At 54.2% G+C, this 27,817-nt stretch overlaps 2 protein-coding genes and 1 long non-coding RNA gene across 8 annotated transcripts; 2 read left to right on the top strand and 1 right to left on the bottom strand.

The window, feature by feature from the left end:
• LOC116228318 (carbonic anhydrase 15-like) lies at positions 1–10,006 on the top strand. Of its 3 annotated transcripts, XM_031592070.2 has the most exons (8): positions 1–273; positions 1,316–1,351; positions 1,863–2,033; positions 2,120–2,271; positions 2,375–2,467; positions 2,551–2,617; positions 2,714–2,880; positions 3,352–10,006. In XM_031592070.2, exons 1-8 carry the CDS (start codon positions 207–209, stop codon positions 3,556–3,558), a joined length of 960 nt encoding a protein of 319 aa, XP_031447930.2. In that variant the 5' UTR covers positions 1–206; the 3' UTR covers positions 3,559–10,006. The 3 variants fall into 3 exon arrangements, with proteins under 3 accessions (XP_031447930.2, XP_090008622.1, XP_090008623.1); XM_090152496.1 differs by lacking the exons at positions 1–273; positions 1,316–1,351 and adding an exon at positions 1,361–1,638; XM_090152497.1 differs by lacking the exons at positions 1–273; positions 1,316–1,351; positions 2,375–2,467 and adding an exon at positions 1,361–1,638.
• Positions 9,707–26,208, bottom strand: LOC116228491 (immunoglobulin lambda-1 light chain). 4 transcript variants are annotated; one of them, XM_031592354.2, is made up of 4 exons: positions 13,897–14,050; positions 13,480–13,771; positions 11,676–11,713; positions 9,707–10,225 (listed from the first exon to the last, which is right to left on the bottom strand). In XM_031592354.2, exons 1-4 carry the CDS (start codon positions 14,039–14,041, stop codon positions 9,912–9,914), a joined length of 789 nt encoding a protein of 262 aa, XP_031448214.2. In that variant the 5' UTR covers positions 14,042–14,050; the 3' UTR covers positions 9,707–9,911. The 4 variants fall into 4 exon arrangements, with proteins under 4 accessions (XP_031448214.2, XP_031448216.2, XP_090008624.1 ...); XM_031592356.2 differs by having other exon boundaries at positions 13,483–13,771; XM_090152498.1 differs by having other exon boundaries at positions 13,486–13,771.
• LOC149915517 (uncharacterized) lies at positions 16,877–27,775 on the top strand. The gene is made up of 3 exons (XR_016472056.1): positions 16,877–17,438; positions 27,098–27,185; positions 27,626–27,775. It is a non-coding gene; the product is annotated as an uncharacterized LOC149915517 (long non-coding RNA).
• The last annotated feature ends 42 nt before the right edge of the window (positions 27,776–27,817 follow it).

Here is a 27,817-nt window from a genome sequence, read left to right as displayed (position 1 = left end):
CGGGCTGGCTGGGGGCCGGGCGCTCCCGCTCCTTCCTAGCAGGCGAGGAGTTAAAAACTCAGCCCTTGTGATGAATATTTAAAAGCAGTGTTCAAGCTGGAGCCGAGGATTTCTCCTGGGCTGGCAGCGCTGCATCCCTTCCCAGCCCTGCTGCCCGCCTGGGCGCACTGCGGAGGAGGACGGGGCGTTGCAGCGGGGCTGCCAGCATGGGGCCGCTGGGGCTGGGGGTAACTTTTGTCACTTTGCCTCTTGTCATCCGAGCGGCTGTGGGAGGTGAGATGCGCTGCCTGTCTGCTACACCGTCGTGGTTGGGGCTGCGGAGAGATGGGCACGGGGTGCAGGTGGCTGGGGGTGATGGGGTGGCACGGTGCCAGGCGGGGGGGTACAGCAGTGCCAGCATTCTATTATCTTTCTTATGTGTTGGGTGGAATGCATGTCTGTGGTGCTTGGGGCTCGGAGATGTGGTGCAGCCCAGGAGCTGTGTTCTGCACCCTCCTCATGGGACATCCCTGTGCCCTCCTCATGGGACATCTCTGTCCCCGCTGCGCTCAGGGAGGTGTCAGCCCTGCTAGGTGGTGTCTGGGATGTCAGACAGTCATTCAGGCAGCTGGGATTGAGGTTTCAGTCCCTCTGCCCCATGTACTCATAACCAGGGAAATGCCACTGAGGATGATGCCTCAGAGCAAGTGGGGCTGGGGTGTGCAGCACTCTGCTATAGAGCAGAGAGCGTCCACCTGGCTCGTGCCAGGGATGCTCACAGTTGGGTGAAGGCAGCGCTTTGTGGCTCTGAGGGTGTGCAAGAGGCTCAGTTCCCACTGGATGGGAAGGAAAGCCTGAAGTCACTGCCCTGGGACAGTCCTCATTCCCAGCCCTGTGGCTGCAGCCTCACATAGCAGTGCGGTGAGGAGCTGGATGCAAAGCCAGCAGCACAGGTGGTGCACACAGCACTGCCTACGGCCTGTGGCTGGAACAAAAGCGGGGTGAGAGGGGAACCAGAGGTGAGGATGGCCTGCAGGCAGGGAGTGCTGGGGTGGCTGAGTTCCCCCACACGGATTTGGATGGGTTGGTGGGACACGAGTGGAGCAGAGCCGCCGTGGGCAGCAGCCACGCTCCTCACCCCGCTCCCAGCACAGCACAGAGCGAGCTGTCCCTGCACTGACAGCAGCGAGGTGGGAGGGAAGCGGCTCCGCGTAGCGCTGCTCCGGGCGGTGTGGGCGCACCTCTGCCCACGGCCACGCTGTGTAGAGATCTGCAATACGGGGGGGCTTAGGGAGTGGGGGCCTCTGCAGCCCCTGACTACAGCTTTCTCCTGCAGGGCAGTGGTGCTACGACTCACAAGACCCGAAGTGTGGTGAGTGGGGATGGTCACAGCTCTGGTCGGTGCTTCCCTGCCCAGTGCCTGGAGGCACGTTGGAAGCACACGTATAATAGCTTGTAAGAGGTTAATTAAGGATCAGGGAGCATGTAATCAGCAGTTACAGCCCAATTGCTTTATAGCCCTCAGGTGTGTGCTCGCTGTGCTGCAGGTCAGCCGTGTCCGGCAGCGCTCCAAGCATTGCTGCCCGGCACAGACCCGGCTCCAGCAGCAATTAAACCGTGCTGGGGCTGGCGAGGGGCGGTTGGGGCAGCACAGAACAGGCACGTGCTGAGGGCACCATCCCTTAATGAAGGCAATGGGTAACAGGGAGCTTATGGGGTGGGCTGCAGCTCCACAGGTTTCCAAGTAAAATCTGGAGTAATAGGGAGAGAAGGGATGGAGATGGGGCAGGGTCTATGGTGGGGACAGGGCTGCCCTTGGCTCCGTGTCCCCCTTGGGGGTGGTGGTGGCACTGCAGGTGCACCCATGGCTGTGCTCCCTGCAGGCCCCAGCCACTGGAAGGAGCTGAAGGACACCTGTGGCGGTGACAAGCAGTCTCCAGTTAACATCGACCGGCGCTGGCTGCAGCGGGACGGCAGCCTTGGGGACATCATCTTTGAGGGCTATGACCAGGCCCCCCCCGGCAAGTGGCGGCTGCTGAATGATGGGCACACGGGTGGGTGTTCTGCTCCAGCCAGGGCTCAGCTCCACAGTGGTGCTGCCCCATGGCCCCCAGCCCTGTCCCTCTCCTATCATTTGCAGTGATGCTGAGCCTGGAGAGTACCGAGCACATTGCCATCAGTGGTGGGGGCCTCCCGGGCCGGTACCGTGCACTGCAGCTGCACTTCCACTGGGGCAGCCCATCCAGTAATGGCTCTGAGCACGCCGTGGATGGGCAGCAGCTTCCCATGGAGGTAGGCAAAAAGCCCCTTAGCACCACAGCCCTTTGATTTCCCATCCTGGTGCCTGGCTGCTGGTGAGGCCAGGTGTATGCTGAGCCCTCCATGTTTTCTCCAGCTGCACATTGTCCACATCAATGTCAAGTACCACACCTTGGGAGAGGCCAAGGGGCATCCAAGCGGGCTGGCTGTGCTGGGCTGCTTCCTCCAGGTTGGCTGCAAGTGCACGGGATGGGTGCTGCCACGCATTGGTCTTAGCCGAGCACAACTGCAGGGCCCATTCACTCTTTGCAGGTCTCAGAAGCCGCAAACTCCAACTACAACACTATCATTGGGGGATTGAGGAACATCTCCCATGCTGGTGAGGTGCCCTGGGGCTCTGCCCTGGGTTGGGAGGGGAGAGACCCTGTGGCATGCTGGGGGTGGTGGGGCTGAGTGCCCACGTCCTGCTGTGCAGGGCAGGCAGTGGACCTGGCCTCCACCTTCCGCCTTGGCACGCTGCTGCCGCACGTCGCGCAGCTCTCCCGGTACTACCGCTACCAGGGCTCCCTGACCACCCCTGACTGCAGCGAGGCCGTCATCTGGACCGTGTTTGAGGAGCCCGTGGGCATCAGCAGGGAGCAGGTAATGGGATTACCTGCCGTGGGATGGAAGGGCCCAAAAGCCGTGCTGTGAGCATCCCCAGTCCCTGTGCATTTTCTTGCGCCTTGTAGGCGAAGTAAAGGGGACATCTGTAGAAATGTGGGGATGGAGAGCTTGAGAGGGGCACCAAGAGGAAAGCGGGTGGGTTGCTGGATGGGCAGGGGGGAGAGGAGGGGACTGGCGGGGATGGATGAAGCCCTTCTGCATTTCCCGGGCATCTCAGCAGATGCGTTTGCTGGCCACTCTGCAAGTGCTCTGCTAGGCTTCACCATCCGCTGCGAGGCGGCACAAAGCGCAGTGTGTGCAGAGCCGTGTGCTGGCCGTTAGGGGGAAAGACGGGGCTCCTGCGCTGCGCTCTGCCCGGCAGCGTCTGTGTTTGTGCCTCGCTTCGCCCCGTGCCTCACGGCCGCAGTGCCCGCGGTGCTGCTCCCACCCGCACCTCTCTCCCCGCAGCTGCAGGCGTTTGTCAGCACCGTGCACTTCCCGGCCTCGGGCGCTGCGCCCTTGAAGATGACCAACAACTTCCGTCCACCACAGCCGCTCTACAGCCGCAAGGTCTTCTCCTCCCGGGATGCCGCGGCCAGCTGTGGGTGTCCCCGCTGTCCCCTCGCCCCGCTGCTCCTGCTGCCCCTGCTCAGCCCCTTCTTGTCTTCCCCTTAGGGCCCGGGTTCCCTATTGCCTGTTCTTTGCATAGCGGTGAGGAAATTTCTGGTTTATGGGTGATGAGGAAAAAAATGGTAAAAAGCAGCTGGGGCCGTCAGCCGGGTGAGGATGTGGCAGCCCTGGTGTGGGCTCGGTCATGGGGCTGTCAGGGCTGCAATAAAGGTGAGCTCCTGGCCCCGTGTGCGGCCCCTGGCTCCGTGTCTCTGTGCGGTGCCGTGGCAGGGACACACACACATCTGTGCGGCCATGGGGGAGCTGGGTGCTGCGGGAGGGGATGGGACGGCACCGGGTGACACATAGCGTGAACCCCAGGGAGACAAATCCTGGCCCAGCACGTGTCCTTGTGCTCAGCATACACACACACACACGGCCACGTAGCCTTCCCCAGCCCTGGCCTTGGGGACGTGGCACATCTCAGCCCTGCACAGTGCAGCCTGAAGGCCCTTTCCTAATTTTAGGCTGCAGCTGTGTCTGCCCCAGGTCCAGGCACTCCCAGCCCCCTAAGTTATGGAATAAGGGCACAGGGTCATGGTGGGACTGAGCAATCCCCTGATGTAAGGCAGCTTAGGTGTGCAGGTGATCCTGGCAATGGTTCCCGTGCACCCACTGCAGACTGGAGCAAGGGCCCAGCCCTCCACGTGCTGCCCCACAGGGGGCTGGGAGGCCCTGGTGTCACCCCCGCATGGCTCTGCTTGGTTGTGACTGCCGAGCTCCAGCTGCCTCCAGTTGGGAGCCACGGCTGTGGCTGGGGAGTGCTGACCTGCCCCAAGGGCTCCATAAGCACAGGGCCCAGCTGTGTGCCCATGCTGTGCTGGACGTGGGAGTTCAGCTGGGGCAGGGTGAGCTGAGATACAAGGGGCCATGCTCGTCCTTGTGGAGCTGTGGTCACTGCTGGGCTTCTTGCCTTGGGCACTGCCAGGGATGAGGCACCTACAGCTTCTCTGGGCAGCCCGTGTCAGGGCCTCACCACCCTCTGAGTGAAGAATTTCTTCTTTACATCTAACTTAAACCCATCACCTTTCAGTTTAAAAGTGTTACCCTTGTCTTAGCACTACGCTTTGCAGTATTTGGGGTATTTCACAGAGGCACAGAACTGTAGGGGTTGAAAGAGACATCCAGAGATCCTCCAGTCCAACCCCTCTGCTGAATCAGGTCCCCTGGAGTAGGTCACACAGCAAAGTGTCCTGGCAGGCTCTGAATATCTGCAGAGGAGACTCCACCACCTCTCCGGGCAGCTCTTCCAGTGCTCGGTCACCCTCAAAGCAAAGCAGTTTTTTCCTCATGTTCAGATGGAACTTCTTATGTTCCAGTTTGTGCCTGCTGCCCCTCGTCCTGTCACTGGGCACTGCTGAAAAGAGCCTGGCCCTGTCCACTTGGCTCCTGCCCTTTGGTCTTCTCCAGGCTGAACAGTCCCAGGTCCCTCAGCCTTTCCTCATACAGGGGATGCTCCAGGACCCTCATCTTCTTTGTAGCCCTCTGCTGGGCTCTCTCCAGCAGTTCCCTGGTCTGTCTTGAACTGAGGAGCCCAGAACTGGGCACGGCGCTCCAAATGTGGCCTCATCTCCCTCGCACTGCTTCCCACTCTCATTGCAGTGCTCCCCAGGATACCACTGACCTTCTTGGCCACAGGGGCACACCACTGGCTCACAGCCAGCTTGCTGTCCAGCAGGACATCCAGCTCCTTCTCTCAGAGCTCATTTGCAGCAGCTCAGCCCCTAATCTGAACTGATACATGCTGTTATTCCTTCCCAGGTGTAGGATCCTACACTTGCTCTTGTTGAACCTCATTGGGTTCCTCTCTGTCCAGCTCTCCAGCCTGTCCACATCCTGTTGAATGGCAGCACAGCCTTCTGGTGTGTCAGCCACTCATCTAGGTCACTGATGAAGATGTTGAACAAGACCGGAGCCATGCTGAACATGACAGGAACCATTTCAGGTGTTTCTGTGAATTGCTACGGTGCAAATGCCCTGATGCCCTGCAGTGAGATGGGACCAGAACCTGCTCTGAGCAGTGGCTATTCCCTCCCCACCATTTCTCCAAGCCCCAACTACCAACGCTGGTGAGCTTCCTGGAAGCTTCTTCTCTAAGCCATTACCAAAATGGGGCCCAAATCAGCATTTCCTGCTCCTGGCTCTGCTTGCTGCTGTGCCGGGCAGTGGCACTCATGGTGCCACGTGCTGGAATGTTTGTGCCGAGGAAGCAGAGCGTGCCGTGGCCACGGCTATTCCTGTCCTCCAGCTGCTGTTTGGCCAAAGTGGCCGCATGTTTTCGGCCCAGCTACAATTTTTAGCAAGAGAAACTGCTGCCCCCGGGCCCTGTGGCTGCGGTCAGCACATCTGGGAGACTGCAGGCTCAGCTGTGGGGCTGGCTGCACGTGGCGGTACCCGTGTGCCCACACTGCCCCTCCAAACACGCCAAAAACATGGCAGAAACGTTTAAACCTTGTGCTCAGCCCATGCTGAGGCTGCAGAGGGATGGGAAGGCCATCTGAAAGCCCACGGATGGGGTTTGCTCAGCGCAGGGCAGCTGCTGGCTGCATCCCCCCGCCTCCTCTGTGCAGGCTGTGATTGCCCCAGGGCTCAAACCCCTCCCCAAAGAGCTCAGTGAGACACCCTAGGGCCAGCCCACGTCACCCAGCTCTGTGCCACCCCCTGCCCAGCCCCTGCGCCCTGTCTGCTCCCAGGCCACAAGCCCTGAGATGGGGGCTTAAACAGGGCCGAAGCTCAGCTCGCATTGTGATTTCAGTGCAATGTGGCCCACCTGCATCGGGGAACATGGCTTCTTACAGTCAACATCAAGCAGAAAACAAGTGTTTGCTTCCCTTCCAAAGCAGGTGTGTAGCTCTGTTGGGAGTTTTATTTTATTAACCTGCTAAATTTGAGATGATAAATATTTTTCCGCAGCACAAAGGTGTTTATTTCCGCCTGTTTACAACCTGTTGACAAGCTCAGGGTCTCTGTTTGGAGCTGTTTACCCCTCACAGGCTGCGTACATTTCCAGATAACACCATCCCAGCTGCGCAACAGGCGGTTGCTGTTTTGCCACAGCCATGCAAATGCTCTCCTCTTCGCAAGCAGGCTGTTTCGGTCAGGTGGTGCTGGCAGCTGAGCCCGCCTAAAACATTTATTGATTTAATTTAATTCCTCTTTAATTGCGGCGTGATGGCTCTGCGTTTCCTACAGCTGAGGCTCTGCTGCAGGGGAACACCCATAACTCCGTTTCATCTCCCAGATTCAGGGAAATCTGCCCTGTATTTTGGGCATCTCCAGTCTGTCACAGACTCTGGAAGCAGGCAGGAGTCACAGGATTAACTCAGGACTTGGGGTGAAGCGTGGTAGAAGCAGGCAGGGGTGGCACATAGGGGCAAAGACACAGATTGAGCAGTGTGGGCCCAGCCCCACGTGTATGGGGTCAGCCTGGAGGGCACCCATCACCTGATGGTTTGGGGTAGTGTGTGTGCAAGTGTGTGTACGTGTGTATCTCATGCCATGTGCCCAGGCCGTGGGCACCCACCCAAGCAGTAGCAAGCTCAATCTGGCAAAGCCCCAACCTGAGGCATGTGGCATGGCGGCCAGTTTGCGAGGCACTCGCTCTGCTTTACACGTCAGTGCTTTCTGGAGACTGTTTCATTTCCTTTTTTTGGCCAGCGTGGGCCCCCCAGCTTCAGTTTCTGATTGGAGACTGAGGAGTAAATTTAGCTCGGGGATGCCCCGGCCGCACAGCTGCACGGTGGGGCTGAGCTGCACCTTGACAGATCTGTGCCTTCCTGGAAGGGCTGGGCGGCCCTGGGCCTGGTGCTTGCCTTCACCTCCAGGCCCTGCCTGCTCCCAGGGCTATTCTGAGCCCCCAGCTCTTGCTTTCGGGTTTCAGCCAGCTGCCCACAGTAACCCAGCTCTTTGTGTGGCCCCGGCTGTGCTGATGGAGCTGTACCACGCGGCCTGCTCTGCTGCTGCCACGTCGCCAGGCGAGCTGAGCCCCGTGTGCTGGTGGGATGTTGGGGCTCAACAGCTGCGAGATGGGGAGCGATGTGTGGGGAACAAAGCACATCCCCTCTGGTCTGGGGCACAAATGTGGAAGGGACCCAGCCTGGGTGTATTCTGGTAGTGAGAGTGTGCAGCCCCCTGTGCGATCTGGGCCCCATGATAGCACTGCCTGCCTCCATCTGCAGCTAATTAAAGCCTTCCTGAAGCATCTCATTTACTAAATTAAGTCTCTCTTGGTTTGAAATTAATGGCAAGCCAGAAAAGAAAGAAAAAAAAAAGGTGACTGTTTAAAATTTCACCAAAGGACACGACAGAGCAAGAGCTGCAGCTGGGTGCAGAGCCCCAGGGTTGCTTTCTATCCGTGTTTCTGCTCATTAGCAAAGCCCAGCACTGTCCAGGGGACTCGTCCTGGGCTCAGCTGTGTCACCACCACTGCCAGACCTCGCTGTCCCAGCCCTGTGGTCCCACTGAGTGCCACTGTGGGTGCCATGCAGTCCTGCTGTGAAGGCTGGGGCCGTGGTGCTGTGATGTATAATTCAGCACGCGCTCCTCAGTGTGTTGTTGCTTCTGGAAATGGTTTAGCAAAATCTTTTAATCAATAATTAGTGAGCTTGTCCTCATGAGTGCGAGGCGCGAAGGCAGAGCCTGGCTTGCAGCCTGCAGCTTTCAAAGTGGGGCCCATGAGAAATCCCTGCCCAGCGCCTGGTTCCCTGTGCTCTGGTGATTTTATCCAGCATGAGCATCTGCCTCAGGGCACAATTTGGTAAATCCATCACTAAGCACTAAGCTTTCAGCTTCCTGAGTGTGGAAAAAGCCCAAAAGTCACCATTTCTGTACCAATCTCAGGGCTCATGTCAATCCAGCATGGCAGCCTGCAGGGCTCAGCTTGGCAGGCATGGGCAGAGGGCAGTGATTTGGGCACAGGGGCGTGAGGACAGCACATGGCAGGGGGAGAATGAAGACTGCTGATTCCCCGTGTAAATCCTGAAAAAACAGCAACTCATAGAGCAGAAAGCAGGAATTCACATTCAACTGCAAAAACTAAGTCACTGGTGAAAGAAAATGGAGCTCAGCCTCATCCCACCCATTGGGCACTAAACCCAGTGTCATGAATGCCTGCCCATGGAGCTGGGAGATCCCAGCCCTTCTCCAAACTGGATGGAAGTTCCCCAGAATTGTCACAACTCTCCTGCAGAGAAAAGCTTTCAGTGCATATGGGGCCATGCAAAAACCTCAGTCCTGACAGTAGAACTGGCCCCATGTCCTTCACCCCTGGCTGGATGGAGACATAGAGTGGGTGGAATGGCTGGAGGTGCTGGAGTGGCCGGGATGGATGGACAATAGTGTAGATAGAATGGATGATTGTGTTGGAGTAGCTGAGGCAGATCAGCATGGTGGTGATGGAAGGATTGGAGGTGCTGGAGTGTGCAGGTTGGATGGAGGTGCTGTGATGGATGTGATGGATGGACGTGTTTGGGTGGGTCGGATGAATGGAATTATTGGTGTAGATTGAATAGATGGGTAGATATGTGGAGGTGGGCAGCATCGATTGAATGGGACAAGACTGATGGACTCAGTAAGGACAGATCCTCCTCAGCAAGGAGGGCACACAGCTGACAAGCTGTGCACAGCAGTGCTTTCTGCTTGCTGGCTTGCGGGCTGTGCTCAGAGCTGCCCTACAGGGGCCACTGCAAAATCTCCCTGGGGAGCGGGGATGGGTGGGGTGTACACAAGGTATGTGGTGTGGAGAGTCAGGCTGCTGCAAGCACAGGGCACAAAGGAGCATTCACACTGACATCCCACCCAGGGGACACCAGGGTGTCTGAACGCAAGGGAACAGAGCCAGAACTACCCATGTCCCCTGCATAAAGCAAATCTTTGCAAAGGACCTGGAACAAACTGCAGTGGGAGATGAGGACAGCACAGCCACAGCTACGTGCTCAGTGCCGGCACAGACCTTAGACTGCCCCAAAATTGCCCCAAAGCATCCTGCCTTAGATGTTGGTGGTGCCTGGGTATACACCAGTGTCTCCAGTGCTGAGCCACGGACCCCCCCAACATTACCAGTATGTGTGTATGTGCCTCCCAGCCCTTCCCCATACTGGGGCCAACCCCACTCTGTGAGATGCAGACAGCACGCAAAGGGACACAGAGACATGGATGCAGAGTCAGCACTAGTTCAGTGTCATGTTTATTAATGTGACATCTGGAGGGATGGGGGCAAGAGGAGGCGACAGGCAGAAGTGGGTGATGGGGGCACGGTGGGAGACATCTGAGTGGGAAGTGGGGGCTGCTGTCACCAGCAGTGGCCCGGAGGGACAGGGAGGGTGAGGAACCACCGTCCTCACATCGCATCCCCAGTGGGACTAAGAGCACTCGGACCTCTTCAGGGTCTTCGTGATAGAGGTGCCATCGTGTGTGACCCTGCAGGTGTAGGTCTCGTGGCTTGACCAGTCGCTGGCAGACAGTGACAGGTAGCTGCTGGCCATGTACTGGCTGTTGCTCTGCCGCTGCGGTGCTGTGGTCTCGCCACTGCGGGTGGAGCCATCGATCACCCAATCCACGGTCACCGGGCTGGGGTAGAAGTCGTTTATCAGGCACACCAGGGTGGCCTTGGTGCTTTCCAGCTCCTCCTTTGATGGTGGGAAGATGGTGACGGTGGGGGCCACCTTGGGCTGGCCTGCAAGAGAGAGGCAGAGCGGCCACACGTGTGTGTATGGCTGCACATACGTGTGTGTATGTACATACAGGTACATCTGTAAAACAAACACATCCACCCATCCATATCTATTTTCAAGGATGTTATACATGTGTATATGTATATACACACATATATACATGTATATCTGAATATGTATATATATATATATGCATATATACATTTTATTGTAGTTTTTTCTACAGATAAAATATATTATAGATATATAATCCATAGATATAATATAATACACTTTATATCTATAAAAATCACATAAAGCGTACAGCAGACTACATATATACATATAAATGTGTTATATCTTATGTGCATATCTATAATAAATCTATATAATATATATCACAATTTTTTAAATATGTAAGCAATTTTATTTTGTATACATATATATATTTATATATATGCACACACAAAATTTCAGCCATACGTATTTGAGTGAACCTGATTCGGCTTTGGAACACTGGTTAACTGCCATAATCCCCTTTCTTTCCTGCTGCAAGGCTATTTTTAAATTTTAATTAAAGTTTTAAAGAAAAATCTCTCAATTTTCTGCCTATTTCTGCCTCAAGACATATTCAGATTTGCCTCAGAAAAAGTACAATTAAAAATTGCCACGAGGAAGGCAAGATTTACTCTCTCTCAGACTGTTCATCAAACAAACTATAGCCAAATCTTTATCTATAGACATATCTATATCTTCATTCATATCTACACCAGAAAATGGGGGAGAACTGCCCCCACTAAAAACTTTCCACTGAGGATTTGTTGAACTGCACTTTTTTTGGACTTATGCCCTAAACAATTTGGTGCAGATTGGGTTTTTTCAGCCATTTTTTTTCTAAAAATCAAAAAATATATATTTTTTTCTCTCTCTTTATGTATATATATATATATATATATATATATATATATATATAAACCTCTGAAAAACTGAATTTCACCCCCAAGGACACTGTTTCAGTGACACTTGGGCTCCCCATGGCACTGGAGCCAACAGAAGTCCCCAGTGAGAGATCAGACCGGGGACAAAGATCTTAGTCCTTCGGACTAAGAGGGAAGGACTAACAACTCATGACTAATTTCTTGACAAAGACAAAAACTTTGTCTTCTTATCAACCTAAACACAATTTCTGAAATTGTGTGTCAGAGACAGACCTCAGGCACATTTTCTGGTCAAATTTTAAGATTTTTTCATGGACAAAATAACCCCAAGTCCTCCATGGCACACACCAGAGCCCTCCTGGTTGGCAGGGACAAGACTCAGCCCAGGCTGCCGCGCTGAGTGCCCGTCCCTGCGCTGGTGACAGACCCCAGCCTGCCGCCAAGACTGGGAAAAATCCCCAAATCACCAAAAATCGACCAAATGTCACAATTTCACGATGGGGGAAGAAAGACCGAGACGAGGACAGCGACTCACCTAGGACGGTCAGGGTGGTCCCGGCCCCAAATATACCACACAGTGATACGGAGCAATGCAAAAACCTCCCACTTCGTGGCAGGAGCAGTTCTGGGTCCTGTGGAGGTGGCAGGATGAGGGGATGGGTGAGAAGTGATGGGATGGGAGTGTCCTGATGGACAAAGCAGGAGGGAGATGATGGGCTGGCCATGATAGGAGGAAGGTGATGGAATGGACACAGCAGGATGGTGGTGCTGGGGGCTGGTATGGGAGGTGTGTCCCTATGGCAGCCATGCAGAGCACCCAGGCACTGAAGACAAGAAATGTCCCAGGGGATCCTGGTGCCATGCACTGCTGCCTCCAGCCCCCCTGCTGCCTTCTAATAAAGTGAATAAGGATGTTCAGTACCAAAGACACAATCAGGAGGGACTTTGCAGATTTCAGAGAACCAGAAGAGACTTGCAACAGCACCGAGCATTCAGACCATACAACCCTCTTTCTGCAAATCGGGGAGAGGTGCAAGAGCACATTTCAGTGTGGCTAGGCAGACCAAGGATATACTGCCACAGCCAAAGTTGGATAAAGAAAACAAAACCAACCAAAAAAACAAAGGGCATGAAGAGCCCAAGCATCCACTTGCTGCTGGGGAAGACTATAAGTTAACACAGAGCAACTTCCTGAGGATGATCAGTTGATTCCTGAGGTCCCACCAGGGAAATACTTGCAGTGATACACGGCCATGCAGTGGCCCATGCCCAGCCTCATGAGTGGCTGAGCCCTGCTGCTTGCTGTGGATCATGGAGTGCAGATGGTGTTTGTGCATCCTCTTCATCTCTTCCAAGGGATATCCAGTTGCTGTGCCATTGTTGGTCAAGGCCTTGGCTGAAGTCATGTCAACCTGCCACAAGCACCCACCAAATAATGTTCTTGCCTGTCAGCCAGTTTTAGTGCAGCCCCTTCAATTCAGGCCTGTTTTGATAGCCTTACTCTCGTTGATGTTGTCCTTCCAGCTCACTGGGCTCAGCTTTATCCCATCGCTGCACCACTGCCCTGTCCCTGCTGCCCACATCCTCCTTAAGAGAGGAAAAGAAAATGTGAAGAGGATGTTAATGCCCACCAGAGCTGCCAGAGCCAAGGCACTGGCTTAAAAATGAACTCACAAATATGCAAATATTGTGGTTTGTGCAAGTGATTATAGAAAGAGGCAGAGTTGGTGAATCTCCTGAGTCACTAGAATATGAATGATGCATCAAAGATTTTGTGGTTGGAAGTACTTTCTGTTACAAATGTTTGGTTTTTCTCTGGGAAGGCTTAGGTGCAATTGATTGGTGCAAGTGACACAACCTCATTGAAACTGACTGTGCAAAGTATATAACTGAAGTATATGATGCCATATGCTATGGATGAGCAGTTTCTGGGTATTTCTGAGACTTTCATGGAATTTCAGTTTGATTTTAGGGGAGGACACTAAGGTACTCAGAAGTCCAGCTTTTTTCCTTAAAGGAATGCGTGTAAGAGAACCGGTGCTGTGCTGATGTACCAGCTGAGTAGAGGTGATCCTCCAGCAGGGACTGGGTGCAGGGGCAGATGAGGAGCTGCCAGAACAGTGCATGCAGGGAACACTACAGACAGTGGATATAGGATGGCAGGGAGGCAGCCAGCAGGGGCCAGGGTGCACCCTGGCAGCACAAGAGGACATGGGCCCTGCAGCACGGGGCAGTGATGGAAGTGGGACTTGTAAGACAGAGACAGTAAAAACCACAAGCTGCTCCTTGCACTGAAAAGGAGGTTTTTGTATCATTTCCCCATTGCTTTGTGTCACCGTGCAGCAGCACTGCTGTCGTAGCTCCCACAGTAATAGATAGACTCGTCCTCGGGTTGGACCCCAGTGATGGTTAATGTGCCTGTGGAGCCGGATTTGGAACCGGAGAATCGTGAAGGGATGTTCGAGGGTCTGTTGGTGTTAGCATAGATCACAGTGACAGGGGCACTGCCAGGTGACTTCTGCTGGTACCAGCCATAGCTGTAGCTACTCCCGGTGCAGGTGATCTTGACGGTTTCTCCTGGGTTCGCTGACACCGAGGCCGGCTGAGTCAGCGCTGCCTGCACCAGGGAACCTGGAGAGGGAGAGGAGAGAAGGGAGAAAACGGCGATCAGCGATTGTCCAACACGCACGGCCCCCCCCGCGCAGCAGTGGGACAGAGCCCCGTGCCCAAAGTCCCCGACCGGGCGCAACGAGTACCTGAGCTGTGGGCGAGCACCGCCAGGAGGAGAGGAGCCCAGGCCATGGCGCAATCCCAGTAGCTGTGTGTCCCCACGCCGATGGGGCTGTGCTGTGGACCTCGATGCCCTTTTATACCCGCGTCCTTCCGCAGCACGCCCCGCATGCAAATAACTCCCTGTGCTCCCAGCCACGTCCTACGCCTCTCCCCACACCTCCCTGCCCGCTCCTGGCCCAGCCCCTGCATTGTGGCACAGCGGGGTTGGCCAGGCGTTGCAGCGGGGACACGTGGCAGCACCCAGGCCCACACCAGCCCTAGAGTGAGCCCGAAGTGCTGTGGTACCGAAGTGCTGGGGAGAGCCGGAGCAGCGGGGCATGGCGGGAACAGGCCATTGCTCCCTTCATAGAGTCACAGAATCACCGAATCACCAAGGTTGGAAAAGACCTCTAAGATCCCCCAGTCCAACTGTCCACCTATCACCAATATTTCCCATTAAACCACATCCTCCAGTACAACATCTAAATGTTTCTTGAACCGCTGCCTGCAGCGCTGCCCCTGCCCCATTTCACCCCTCAGACATGCGATGCCCTGCCCTGGGCATGCTGGGTTTTAGCAGGTGGCAGAGCCTGAGCAGAAAAGGCCCTGGGGGCTGGCAGGACCCTCAGCAGCTGCAGTGCAGCCAACAAAGGGCTTGTACTGGAAAGGAGGCTTCCAGGATCAGCAGGAGCCAAGGGTGGTGAAGGCCTCAGAGCATCACTTATCCATGGGATTAGTGCTTTGGGGCAGGGATGAAACAGAGCTGAGTAGAATTATCCAGTGGTGGCACCAGAGTCAACAGGCAAAGGCTGAAATACAGGGAACGATCAGAACATAGAGTGGTTTGGGCTGAGAGGAACCTCACTCAAAGCCCACCCAGTTCCAAGCCATGCCACAGGCAGGGACACCTCCCACCAGAACAGGCTGCCTATAGCCCATCCAGCCTGGCCTGGGGTCTTGCCAGGAAGGAAACATCCAATACTTCTCTGGTCAACTTCTTACAGTGCTTCTTCACCTCTGAGTGAAGAATTTCTTCTTCATATCTAACCTAAATCTACCCTCTTTCCACTTTAAACTGTTTCTCCTTGTCATATTGCTACAGGTCTTTGTAAAAAGTCTCTCTCCATCTTTCTCATGAGCCTCCTTTAAGCACTGACTGCAGGGAGGTTGCCCCAGAGCCTTCTCTAGATCCAGCTCTCGCAGCCTTTCTTCGTAGGAGAGGTGTTCCAGCCCACTGATCATTTTTGTTGAACACTGTTCAATAGAGCAAAACACCCTCTTTTGCTGCAAGGCTGATCAAACGTTGGAACACGTGTCCAAGATAGCTGTGAAGTCTCCATCCTTGCTGCCCTTCACAACCTGCCCAGGCAGGTCCTGGTCAGCCTGCAGCAGCTGCCCCAGCATGGAGCAGGGTGGGAGGAGACGATCCGCAGTGGCTTCACCAGCTCCAGCCATCTGGGGTTTTCCCCAACCCCAGCACCTGCACTTCTTCCTCCTTGCTCTGCTGCTCTCTTGCCTGGGCTCACACCCCTGGTATCAGCCCCATCTCAATGCCTTCCCTCCTCTCCAGGCCTCTATCTCCCTGAACAACAGAGCCCTTGGGCCCAATGCCATGTCCCACACAGAGGCCAATGGGGCAGGGGTCCCAGGGGTGATATTCCTGTGAGCGGCACAGAGGAGATGTGCAAGAATAGATTCACAGGCAGCACAGCCTGATCCAGCACACAGGTACAGTTGTTGTTCCTTGACCACGTCCAAGCTGCAGCAGCAGGCACCTGAGGAGCCCTGGTACCTCAGCAGCTCGGGTTTTCATTTCCCTGTTGCTAGAAGTCTCTACGACCATGACCAGTGCCTCTTTCTCTGCCAGAGCAGTAATAAACAGCTTTGTCTTGGGCTCCTGTGAAGATCAACATGACCACAGAGCAGGGCAGGTTTCTGTTGGTGCCAGGGTTGTGGTCTGAGCAGAGCTGAGCCCTGGAGCACTGTTCATGCACAGGGTACTGCCATTACCCCAGGCAGGTGCTGCTCAAAGCACAGCCAGAAGCCCCCACTGCCACCTATGCCTGCAGGTCTCCCCAGGCACGTGCACACAGCCTGGGTGCCAGGGATGGCTCAGCAGCCCATGCCTGCCCTGCTTAGGAGCTGTTGGGTATTTATGCACCAAGCTTGCCCAGGGTCTGGCTTTTGGCCACCTTCAGGAGAGAGAAACCAGCACGAGGCAGAAGCAACCCTGCAACAGCAACACAGGGAGGCAAGATGGGTGGGCAGCAGGAGATGGGGTCCAGGAGCTATGTGCAGTGCAGGGCAGGAACAGGGCTGCTGGAACCATCCCCTCCCTGAGTGATGGGCACAGTCCTGAGGCTCTATAGGCGAGCAGAGCAGGGCACATGGCGCAGCCACCTGCAGCACAGTATGGGCCATGCCTGCGACTTGTGTCACCAGAATAATGGCACAGCAAAGGCTACCAGCTACTCCCCGAGATATGAGGTCTGTGTATCCTTCTCCACAGTGACTCTGTGTCACTGTGGCACCAGTACCGCTGCTGTCTTCATTCCCACAGTAATAGACAGCCTCGTCCTCGGCTTGGACCCCAGTGATGGTTAATGTGCCCGTGGAGCCGGATTGGGAACCGGAGAATCGTGAAGGGATGTTCGAGGGTCTCTCATCATCATAGTAGATCACAGTGACAGGGGCACTGCCAGGTGCCTTCTGCTGGTACCAGCCATAGTTGCTGATAATCAGATTCTGATTATCATAGATGTGAGTGTCTTGATATCCCATATGTGACTGTGGGCACAGGGCCTCATCCCACAGTCTGGGGAGGGCTATGTGTGTCAGACACTGGCTGAGCCCCATTTTCTCCCCTCTCTCTTCTTCCTCTCCAGGTTCCCTGGTGCAGGCAGCGCTGACTCAGCCAGCCTCGGTGTCAGCAAACCTGGGAGGAACCGTCAAGATCACCTGCTCCGGGGGTTACAGCGACTACTAGGACTGGCACCAACAGAAGTCACCTGGCAGCGTCCCTGTCACTGTGATCTATGATAGTAGCAGCAGACCCTCAAACATCCCTTCACGATTCTCCGGTTCTGGATCCGGCTCCACGCACACATTAACCATCACTGGGGTCCAAGCTGAGGACGAGGCTGTCTATTACTGTGGTGGCTGGGACTGCAGCATCACAGCAATAACACCACTGCCAGGTTTATGCTGCTGTAAATATAATGTCTGTTAACTGTGGATAGATTTGGGAACCCTGACCGCCACTCATGCCTTCAGGTCTCCTGGGGCACCCTCACAGGAACAGCAACTGCTCCCTGCGATGTTGTAGTGGAAATGCTGAGTCACAGCCTGCAGCAGTGATTGAGCACCTGGTAGAAAGGCAGGGCCAACCCAGGGGAACTCAGGTGCATGCAATGTATCTGAGTGACCTGGGTCCTGGCTTCACCCCTTCCCAGACCTCATTTAAGGGTTGGCAGTGGAGGTGTGGGTATCTTGCTGGAGATCCCTGTGTACTTGAGGCCTTCTAAAGGTAGGTAGTTTTTATTTATTTGTTTCTGTGGCTGGGTTTGTTCTCATTTGCTGTAGCCTACGATTGTGATGCTCTGCTTTTATTGCTTACTTTCTGTCACCTTAAGTGATACACATTCCAGGTGTACAAAAGGTTATGTATCGTTTTCTACTGCTCTGTGTCACAGTGATACCAACATAGCTGCTGTCTATGCTCCCACAGTAATAGACAGCCTCGTCCTCGGCTTGGACCCCAGTGATGGTTAATGTGGCTGTGGAGCCGGATTTGGAACCGGAGAATCGTGAAGGGATGTTCGAGGGTCTGTTGGTGTTTTGATAGATCACAGTGACAGGGGCACTGCCAGGTGACTTCTGCTGGAACCAGCCGTAGTTGTAGCTACCCCCAGAGTAGCTGATCTCTGTAGAATTGTCAGAGTGATTTGGGCTGGAAGGGACCTTTAAGACCATCTAGTCCCAACCCTCCTGCTACAGCAGGGTCACCTCCCCCTAGTTCAGGTCCCCATCCAGCCTGGCCTTGAATGCTTCCAGGGAGGGGGCACCCATAGCTGCTTATGGCAACCTGTTTCATTGTCTCACTATCCTTAGTGTAAAGACTTTCTTGTTATTATCTAAACTAAATCTACCCTCTTCCAGTTTAAAGCCATTTCTCCTTGTCCTGTTGCTACATGTCCCTATAGAAAGTCCCTCCCCAGCTTTCCTGTAGGCCCCCTTCAAGTACTCGAAGGCCATTGAAAGGTCCCCTGGAGTCTTCTCTTCTCCAGGCTCAAAAGCCCCAGGTCTCTCAGCCTGTCCCTATAAGGGAGATGTTCCAGTCCTCTGATTACTTTCATGGCCCTCCTCTGGACCTGCTCCAGCAGCTCCTTGTCTTTTTGTGTTGGTGGTACCAGAACTGGATGCAGTACTCCAGGTGGGGACTCATAAGAGTAGAGCAGGGGGGCAGAATCATATCAAATCTTGATGGCTTATTGCAGTTTTACTGACAACAAGGTGCAGCAAGCCTTCCCAGGATACCAGAGCTGTGGGCAAGCACCACCAGGAGGAGAGGTGCCCAAGCCATGGTGCAAATCCTACAGCTGTGCATCCCGGTGTTGATAGGGCTATGCCATGGACCCCAGCTCGCTCTTAAAACTGCCCACTGTACAGGCCCCTATGATCACTACCAGCTCCTATTGCAGTGTTCTCCCTACTCACTACACTCTTTTTTTTGGCTCACAGGAGGCTGATCATGGTTAGCTATCACTGGGGTCCAAACTGGGGAACAGTGACGCAGGGAGATGGGGAACTGAGTTACTGACCTGAGTTAAAAATGGAGGCTTTCTGCACTTACTGACTTATGGCTGATCAGGGCTGCGGGGCTGAGGTTTGTCCTCTCTGTGTGGCCATGTTTGTAAATGCTCTCCTCTATGTACCTAGATGTATGGGATATCACTCTGGCACTTAGCCATGTTGTACCCAGCCCTGTGAAGAAACAGCAGTTTGTCATCCCTAGTCCTGTTCTGTGTTGCTGCCTCTGTGCTGGGATGCTCTGGGCTGGGTTCTTATCCTTTAATGTGCCTGTGGCCATGGCTGAAGTCCCTTCTCCTTTAATAGTGGTGTTCCCCATTCCGCTGCTGCTTGGGGAGGCTGTGTGTGTGTCAGGCACTTGTTGAGCCCCGTTTTCCCTCCTCTCCCTCTCCTGGTTCCCTGGTGCAGGCAGCAGTGTCTCAGCTGGCCTCAGTGCAGCAAACCTGGGAGAAACCGTCAAGATCACCTGCTCCGGGAGTAGCAGTGCTTATGGCTGGTACCAGCAGAAGTCACCTGGCAGTGCCCCTGTCACTGTGATCTATGGTAGCACTAGTAGACCCTCGAACATCCCTTCACGATTCTCCGGTTCCAAATCCGGCTCCACGGGCACATTAACCATCACTGGGGTCCAAGCCGAGGACGAGGCTGTCTATTACTGTGGGAACTACGACAGCAGTGGTGCTGGTATTGTGATGCAGAGAGACGTTGCAGTGATTTGATGCTGAGTCTTAAAAATGCCAGCAGCAGTGGGATGGGGCCCATTGCCCAAAGGCCACTGCTGGGCACAGTGGGTCTTCCTAGGGCACCAGAGCTGTGGGTCAGCACTGCCAGCAGGAGAGGGGCACAGGCTGTGGTGTGATCCCAGCAGCTGCACATCCTCATGGCAATGGATCTACGCCATGGACTCAAACTCCTTTTCATACCCTGGACTGCCCTCAGCACAGCCCACTCATGCAGAAGCTGCCCTCACGGTGGCAGCTCCCATCCCAGTGCTCCCCCTGCTCTATGCAGCCATTTCCCTGGATCCCCAAAGACCAATTGTGGTTAGTTGTTATAAGGTCAGAAGATGAGGCTGTGGTGGCTAGTATAGCAGCACTAATGCTGGTATAGAAACAGAGGAAGATGCAGACCTGAGTTGAAAATGGAGGTTTTCTGCACTTGCTGACCTGCCTGTGGGGCTGAGCAGGTTTATGTCTTATCTGTATGGCCATGTGTGTAAATGCCTTCTTCAGTGTACCTAGCTGTATGAGAGGTTACTCTGGGTACTACGTCACATTATGCCTATCCCTGAAAAGGCACAGCACTGTGTCACCGCCCCCCTTTCCCCCGCCCCCCTTTCCCCCTCCCCCCCAGCCCTGTTCCGTGTTGCTGCTGCAAGCCCCATCCTCCCACTGCTGGAGCTGTCTCTGTACTGAGCTGTTCTGGTCTGGGCTCTGTTCCTGCAGTGTGCCACCACCATCAGAGTGGAAGGGACCTCAGCCACGGCCATGGGCCCTTTGGAGGATCAGAGCTCAGCAAGGAGCACCCCAGTATGGAGGCAGCCCCAGCAGAAATCAGACCAGGGCATCAGCTGCTACATCAGGGGCTGGGCATGCTGCAGTGCTGTGCATCTTGTTGGGATGTGTTCAGGACACCATGCTCAGCAACCCACGTTTCAGGACAGGGAGTGTAGGGCTGTGGTGGGGACCTGTGCCACCATCAAACAGAGACAGCAAAGGCTGCCAGCTGCTTCTTGCACTGACAGGAGGTTTGTGTATCACTTCCTCACTGCTGTGTCACCATGGGACCAGCATCACTGCTGTCTTCGCTCCCGCAGTAGTAGTCAGCCCTTGTCCTCAGCTTGGAACTGGACTGGGAGCCAGAGAATCATGAAGGGATGTTTGAAGGTCTACTGGTGCTAGCATAGATCACAGTGACAGGGGCACTGCTGGGTGACTTCTGCTGGTATCAGCCATGGATGTTGACAATCCTAGAGCAGATGTGGGTGTCCTGCTACCCCATTTGTCCCTTTGGAATCGGGTGCCTCATCTGACAGCCTGGTGAAGGCTATGCACGTTGGGCGCTTGCTGAGCCCTATTTTCATTCTTCTCCTTCACACAAACCTGAAGGGAGGGTGCAAAGTGAACAGAGCCAGGCTTTTTCCAGCAGAATCCAGCACCAGGACAAGAGGCACAGACTGAACGCAGAGGTCCTGTCTGGTCAGAGCCAGGAGTTACATCCTTAATTCACAGGTAACGTAGCACTGACCCAGGTTGCCCAGAGAGACCATGGAGTCTTGTCCTTGGAGATCTGACAGCCACCTGCACACAGGCCTAGGCACAGTGCTGTAGGTGTTGCCACTTGAGCTGAGGTAGAAGCAGATCACAACAACCATCCTGACCTGAAAGATTCTGCAGCTGTTTCTCTTCTGGCAAGAAGAGAATGCCAGCAGCCTTGTGCTGTGGGAGACATCCCCTCTAAGTGGGGAGCTTTGGCCTGGTTGCTCAGCAGCCCACAGATTCCCTGCTGTCAGTGCTGGGGATGTGATTTTTGCCTTGCCATGTATAGTCCAGGGCAATGAGAGAAGGGCCTGAGTGGCATAGCTGAGTGTGAACCTGAGAGAGAAAGGCAGAAAACATCCATTTTTAATTAAAGGCTGTACCTCAATTTCATACCCTGCTGTGTCACTACCAGCACTGCTGTCCCTGCTGCCACAGTAATAGACAGCCTCGTCCTCAGCTTGGACCCCAGTGATGGTTAATGTGTTTGTGGAGCCGGATGTGGAACCGGAGAATCGTGAAGGGATGTTTGAGGGTCTCTTGGTGTTTTCATAGATCACAGTGACAGGGGCACTGCCAGGTGACTTCTGCTGGTGCCAGCCATAGCTATAGCTACTCCCAGAGCAGGTGATCTTGACAGTTTCTCCCAGGTTTGCTGACACTGAGGCCAGCTGAGTCAGTGCTGCCTGCACCAGGGAACCAGGAGAGGAGAGAGGGGGTTTATTGTGGAGGTATTATAGATTAAAGTGTCAGTGGTATTGTCAGGAGTCTTCTGCTTGTACAAGTCATAGTTGCTGTTAACCATGGAGTAGAAGTTGGGAATATTCTGTATATGCCTGTGTGCTCAGGGGTCACCTCCCCATGAGGAGGAGGGCTGTATGTGTCAGGCACAGACTGAGCCCATTTTCTTCCTTCTCCCTCTCCAGGTTCCCTGGTGCAGGCAGCGCTGACTCAGCTGCCCTCGGTGTCAGCAAACCTGGGAGAAACCGTCAAGATCACCTGCTCCGGGAGTAGCTACAGCTATAGCTGGCACCAGCAGAAGTCACCTGGCAGTGCCCTTGTCACTGTGATCTATGATGGCAGCAGCAGACCCTCAAGCATCCCTTCACGATTCTCCGGTTCCACATCCGGCTCCACAAACACATTAACCATCACTGGGGTTCAAGCTGAGGATGAGGAAGCTGGGACGGCAGTGCTGGTTATGGTGGTGGTGGCACTGTGGGGTTTTTCCCCCTCCTTGTTGCTATGCTCTTCCCTGCATGGGCAGAGCTGTCGAGGGCAGTCAGTTCTGCCCTCTGGGACCACTGCTGCTGTGTTGCTGCCTTTGCAGAACTTCATTTATGTTCCTGTCCTACTGGGGCCTATGACAGCAGCTTTGTAGATATAGAGGCACAGGGAGACGTGGCAGTGACATGATGTCTAGAGCTAAAAATGACAGCCTTCTGTCTGTCTCCACTATGCCTGTGATTGAGGTCTTGTCTCTTCCTGCCATGGTGTTCCCTGTCCCACACTGCTGGATGGACAGTGTGTGTGGGGAATCGTGAAGTGGAGCAGCTCTGGGAGCAGCACCCACTGCTGTGGTTAGGAGCAGAAGGCACTGGCAGGGGTAGTTGATGCCCCAAATGGAAGAGGGGGACATAGCTATGGCCATTTCTGATGAGAGGTGTCCAGAGCAGAGCAGCACATCCCAGTGCCTCAGACATCTCCTGTGTCCTGCAGCGTGAAAGGGAGTGCATTCATGGGAGTGCATTCATGGCCATGCGGATGGAGCAGGAAACTGTTACAGCCACAGTTCTGCATGGCCAAAAAGAAGATGGACAGAAAACAGTCATAATTTGTTATGTCAGATCCTTTTAATCATTGTCACCATACAGCATTGGAGCAGCAGTCCCAGCTCCCACAGTAATAGACAGCCTCGTCTTCAGCCTGGACCCCAGTGATGGTTAATGTGGCTGTGGAGCCGGATGTGGAACCGGAGAATCGTGAAGGGATGTTCGAGGGTCTCTTGGTGTCGCTATAGATCACAGTGACAGGGGCACTGCCAGGTGACTTCTGCTGGTACCAGCCATAGTAACTTCCAGCAAAGCTGCCACCCCCGGAGCAGGTGATCTTGACAGTTTCTCCTGGGTTTGCTGACAAAGTGGCTGGCTGAGTCACAGCTGCCTGCACCAGGGAGCCCAGGGATGGACAAGGACAATGGGGTCTATACCCAGTATCACAATCATTCCTAGAATATGGTTTGGGGTAACAGTCACGGTCCTGGCCATTCAGGTAGGACAAGGACCTCTTGAATTCCCACAACAGTAACACAAGTCACAATTCCAAAGCCCAGGGCCCATGGAAGATGGCCTGGTAACTTTACTGTATATGTGGCTTCTGTGTTTATGTTCCTACTACATACTGTAAAAATACAGCATAGCAGCTGCTGTTCAGTCTCTACAGTAAAAGACAGCCATGTCCTCAGCTTGGACCCCAATGATGGTTAGCTTGTGCATGGAGCCAGACGTGGAACTGGAGAATTGTGAAGGGATGTTGGAGGGTCTGTTGGTGTCGCTATGGATCACAGTCACAGCACCACTACCAGGTTTCTCCTGGAACCAGTGGTACTCATGGCTGCTCCCAGAATGACCAATCCCTGGTCTTGCTGCAGGGCCCCAGGCAATGCCTGCAGGGGCAGAAATGCAGGGAAGTCCTGGGACCTGATGTACAGGTTGAAGGAGAGCAATAGGAAGGAGAGGAGACCCTAGAGCCAGGCTGAGAGAAAGCAGGAGAGAAAAAAGAACCTCTTTGATGTCTCACTACCTTGGTGATCAGTGTCATCCTCAAGCCACCGTTCCTGTCATTGCCAACACAGTAATGGGCAGTGTTGCCTGCAGCTTGGACCACAGTTATAGTTAATATGATAATTCATGTGTGTGGGCCTAGACTGGACCCCAAAGAATTTTAAGAGAATGCCTGTGGGTCTACCAGTGTAAGCATGGATCCCAGTGACGGGCACTGCCAGGTATTTTCTGGTACCAGCCATAGATGTTGTTAATCCTGGAGCAGATTTGGGTATTCTGCTGTCCTGTGGGTGTCTGTGTGCTCAGCAGCCTCATCCCGCAGCCAAATGAAGAGGCTATGCATGCTGGGAACTCACTGAGCCCCATTTTTCTCTCCCTCTCCAGGTTCAGGCTGGTGCAGGCAGCACTGACTCAGCCTGGCCTCAGTGTCAGCAAACCTGGGAGAAACTGTCAAGATCACCTGCTCTGGGACTACCAATAGCTATGGCTGGTTCCAGCAGAAGTCACCTAGCAGTGCCCCTGTCACTGTGATTTACTACGACAACAAGAGACCCTCGAACATCCCTTCACGATTCTCCGGTTCCACATCCGGCTCCACAAGCACATTAACCATCACTGGGGTCCAAGCCGAGGATGAGGCTGTCTATTACTGTGGGAGCTTGGACAGCAGCACTGATGCTGGTTTAGTGTCACTGGGAGATGAGGAACTGATGGAGGTTAACTGATTGGGGTTAAAAATAGAGGGTTTTCACCCTTGCTGGCTTATAGCTGAGCAGACTGTGGGGCTGAGGCAGACTTGTCTTCTCTGCATGGCCGTGTCTGTAAATGCTTTCTTCAGTGTACCTAGCTGTATGAGAGGTGACTTAATACCCAGAGTAACATTATACCTGTCCCTGAAAAGGCACAGCATTGTGTCACTCCCCCCCAGCCCTGTTCCATGTTGCTGCTCCAAGCCCCATCCTCCCACTGCTGGAGCTGTCTCTGTACTGAGCTGTTCTGGTCTGGGCTCTGTTCCTGCAGTGTGCCACCACCATCAGAGTGGAAGGGACCTCAGCCACGGCCATGGGCCCTTTGGAGGATCAGAGCTCAGCAAGGAGCACCCCAGTATGGAGGCAGCCCCAGCAGAAATCAGACCAGGGCATCAGCTGCTACATCAGGGGCTGGGCATGCTGCAGTGCTGTGCACCTTGTTGGGATGTGTTCAGGACCCCATGCTCAGCAACCCACATTTCAGGACAGGGAGTGTAGGGCTGTGGTGGGGACCTGTGCCACCATCAAACAGAGACAGCAAAGGCTGCCAGCTGCTTCTTGCACTGACAGGAGGTTTGTGTATCACTTCCCCACTGCTGTGTCACCATGGGACCAGCATCACTGCTGTCTCTGCTCCCGCAGTAGTAGTCAGCCCTTGTCCTTTGCTTGGACCCCAGTGATGGTTAACGTGGCTGTGGAGCCGGATTGGGAACCAGAGAATCGTGAAGGGATGTTTGAGGGTCTTTTGTCATTCCAGTAGATCACAGTGACAAGGGCACTGCCAGGTGACTTCTGCTGGAACCAGCCATAAGCATTGCTACTGCTACCCCCGGAGCAGGTGATCTTGACAGTTTCTCCTGGGTTTGCTGACACCGAGGCTGGCTGAGTCAGTACTGCTTGCACCAGGGTTCCTGGAGAGGAGAGAGGGGAGAAAATTGGGCTCAGTGGAGAGTCCAAGGGAGGGCCACCAAGGTGCTGTAGGGATGCATGGGAAAGAACTGGTGCTATGCTGATGTATCAACCAAGTGACCGTGGCCCACCAGCTGGGACTGAGCACGTGAGGAACTGTTACCCCAGTGCATACAGTGGACACTCACAAATAGTGATGTAGAATGGCAGGGAGGCAGCCAGCAGGACCTACTATGCAGCCTGGCAGCACAAGAGGTCATGGGCCCTGCAGCATGGGGCAGAGATGGAGGTGGGACTTCTTAGACAGAGACAGTTAAGAGCATTAACTGTTTCTTGCACTGAAGGAGGTTCATGAACCACTTCTGAGTCACTATGGTACCAGTACCGCTGCTGTCTGCACTCCCACAGTAATAGACAGCCTCGTCCTCGGCTTGGACCCCAGTGATGGTTAATGTGGCTGTGGAGCTGGATTTGGAACCGGAGAATCGTGAAGGGATGTTCGAGGGTCTCTTGTCGTTGTAATAGATCACAGTGACAGGGGCACTGCCAGGTGACTTCTGCTGGTACCAGCCATAAGCATAGCTACTGCTACCCCCGGAGCAGGTGATCTTGACAGTTTCTCCCAGGTTTGCTGTCACCGAGGCCGGCTGAGTCAGTGCTGCCTGCACCAGGGAACCTGGAGAGGGAGAGGAGAGAAGGGAGAAAATGGGGCTCAGCAAGTGCCTGACACAGACCTTGCCTGGCAGCAGTGGGATGAGGCACACCACCATTGCAGAAGAGACCTCACAGACATCCATGACTCTTCAGAAGCAGGAGGATGGAACTGCCAGAAGTAACAGCAAGCATGGTCTGGGCATGACACAGTGCTGTGTCTTTGCAGGGCCAGAAAGATGTGTTTTCTATACCCTGAATCTTCTCCTGCACCACAAGTTACAAGACAAAGGCCATGTGCAGACAGTGCTTTGCAGAGGGGTCAGGAACCTGCTTCAGCTGTACATCCCAGCTTGGCTCTGAGACAGATAGGCAGAAAGCCTCAATTTTTCAACCCCTGTATCTACCTTTTTTTTTCCCCCACATATCTCCTTATCATACCAGGATTACTGCTGCTGTCGTAGCCCCCACAGTAATAGACAGCCTCGTCCTCGGCTTGGACCCCAGTGATGGTTAATGTGCTTGTGGAGCCGGATGTGGAACCGGAGAATCGTGAAGGGATGTTCGAGGGTCTGTTGTTGTTGTTATAGATCACAGTGACAGGGGCACTGCCAGGTGACTTCTGCTGGTACTAGCCACAATCATAGCTATCCCCAAAGCAGGTTCTCCTGACAGTTTCTGCCAGATTTGCTGATACCAAGTCTGGTTGAGTCGTGCTGCCTGCACGAGGGAACATGGAGAAGGAGAGGGGAGAAAATGGGACTCAGCAAGTGCACCATTTGCACAGCCCTCCCCCAAGAAACAGCGGGAGAGGGAGTGCTGTCATCAGAGGAGAAGGGTCCATGCCAATGGGTATGTTGGAGGGTGAGAGCCCAGCCTGGAGCCTCTCAGCACAGAGGCAGCTCCAGCAGGATGCAAGGGCTCACAGCAGCAACATGGAACAGGGCTGGGGTTGACATAGTGCTGTGCCTTGGCAGGGACAAGTACAATGTGGTTAAGTGCCAGAATAATCTCCCATACATCTAGGTACGGAGAAGAGGACATCTACAAACACGGCCATGCAGAGAGGACAGAAACCTGCCTCAGCCCCACAGCCCTGGTCAGCCATAAGTCAGTAAGTACAGAAAGCCTGCATTTTGAACTCATGTCAATAACTCAGTTTCCCATCTCCCTGTGCCATTCTACCAGCACCAGTGCTGTTTCCCAAGCCACCAAAGTAGTACATATGCTTGTGCTCATTTTAGACCCCAGTAATGGCTAATCATGATTGGTCTTCTGGGATCAAGGAAAATGCTTTCAGGAGGCAGAGGGAGCATGGGAGGGGGGTGGCCAGCGTCCATGGGTGCCAGCTTTGCATTGGGAGGCTGTTCTGTAGAAGGGTGGGGGGCTAAGAGGCACAACTGTTGGAGTAACACCATGGTGTAGGCCCTTCTCCTTGTGGTGGTTACCAACAGTTCAGGTGACCTGGGCATACTCACTGCTTTACGGGGAGGGCTGTGTATGTCAGGCAACCAATGAACCAGTTTTTTTTTTCTCTCTCCACTCCCTTTTCAGGTTCTCTGGTACAGGCAGCACTGACTCAGCCGGCCTCAGTGTCAGCAAACCCAGGAGAAACTGTCAAGATCACCTGCTCCGGGGGTAGTGGCAGCTACGGCTGGTTCCAGCAGAAGTCACCTGGCAGTGCCCCTGTCACTGTGATCTATTGGGATGATGAAAGACCCTCGAACATCCCTTCACGATTCTCCG

The sequence above is a fragment of the Phasianus colchicus genome, chromosome 18, assembly GCF_987193195.1.
Source record: "Phasianus colchicus chromosome 18, bPhaCol1.hap1.1, whole genome shotgun sequence".
NCBI lineage: Eukaryota > Metazoa > Chordata > Aves > Galliformes > Phasianidae > Phasianus > Phasianus colchicus.
This window is presented reverse-complemented; position numbering and strand designations above follow the sequence as displayed.

Excerpts from the sequence above, each read along its gene's own strand:
- LOC116228318 (XM_090152496.1), top strand. The coding sequence starts at position 1,362 with ATGGTCACAGCTCTGGTCGGTGCTTCCCTGCCCAGTGCCTGGAGGCAC. Across the intron at positions 2,034-2,119 it reads GCTGAATGATGGGCACACGG|TGATGCTGAGCCTGGAGAGT; the intron begins GTGGGTGTTCTG and ends TATCATTTGCAG. Across the intron at positions 2,881-3,351 it reads TGGGCATCAGCAGGGAGCAG|CTGCAGGCGTTTGTCAGCAC; the intron begins GTAATGGGATTA and ends CTCTCCCCGCAG.
- LOC116228491 (XM_031592354.2), bottom strand. The coding sequence starts at position 14,041 with ATGCGGGGCGTGCTGCGGAAGGACGCGGGTATAAAAGGGCATCGAGGT. Across the intron at positions 13,772-13,896 it reads GGTGCTCGCCCACAGCTCAG|GTTCCCTGGTGCAGGCAGCG; the intron begins GTACTCGTTGCG and ends CTCCCTCTCCAG. Across the intron at positions 10,226-11,675 it reads GACCACCCTGACCGTCCTAG|GCCAGCCCAAGGTGGCCCCC; the intron begins GTGAGTCGCTGT and ends TCTCTCTTGCAG.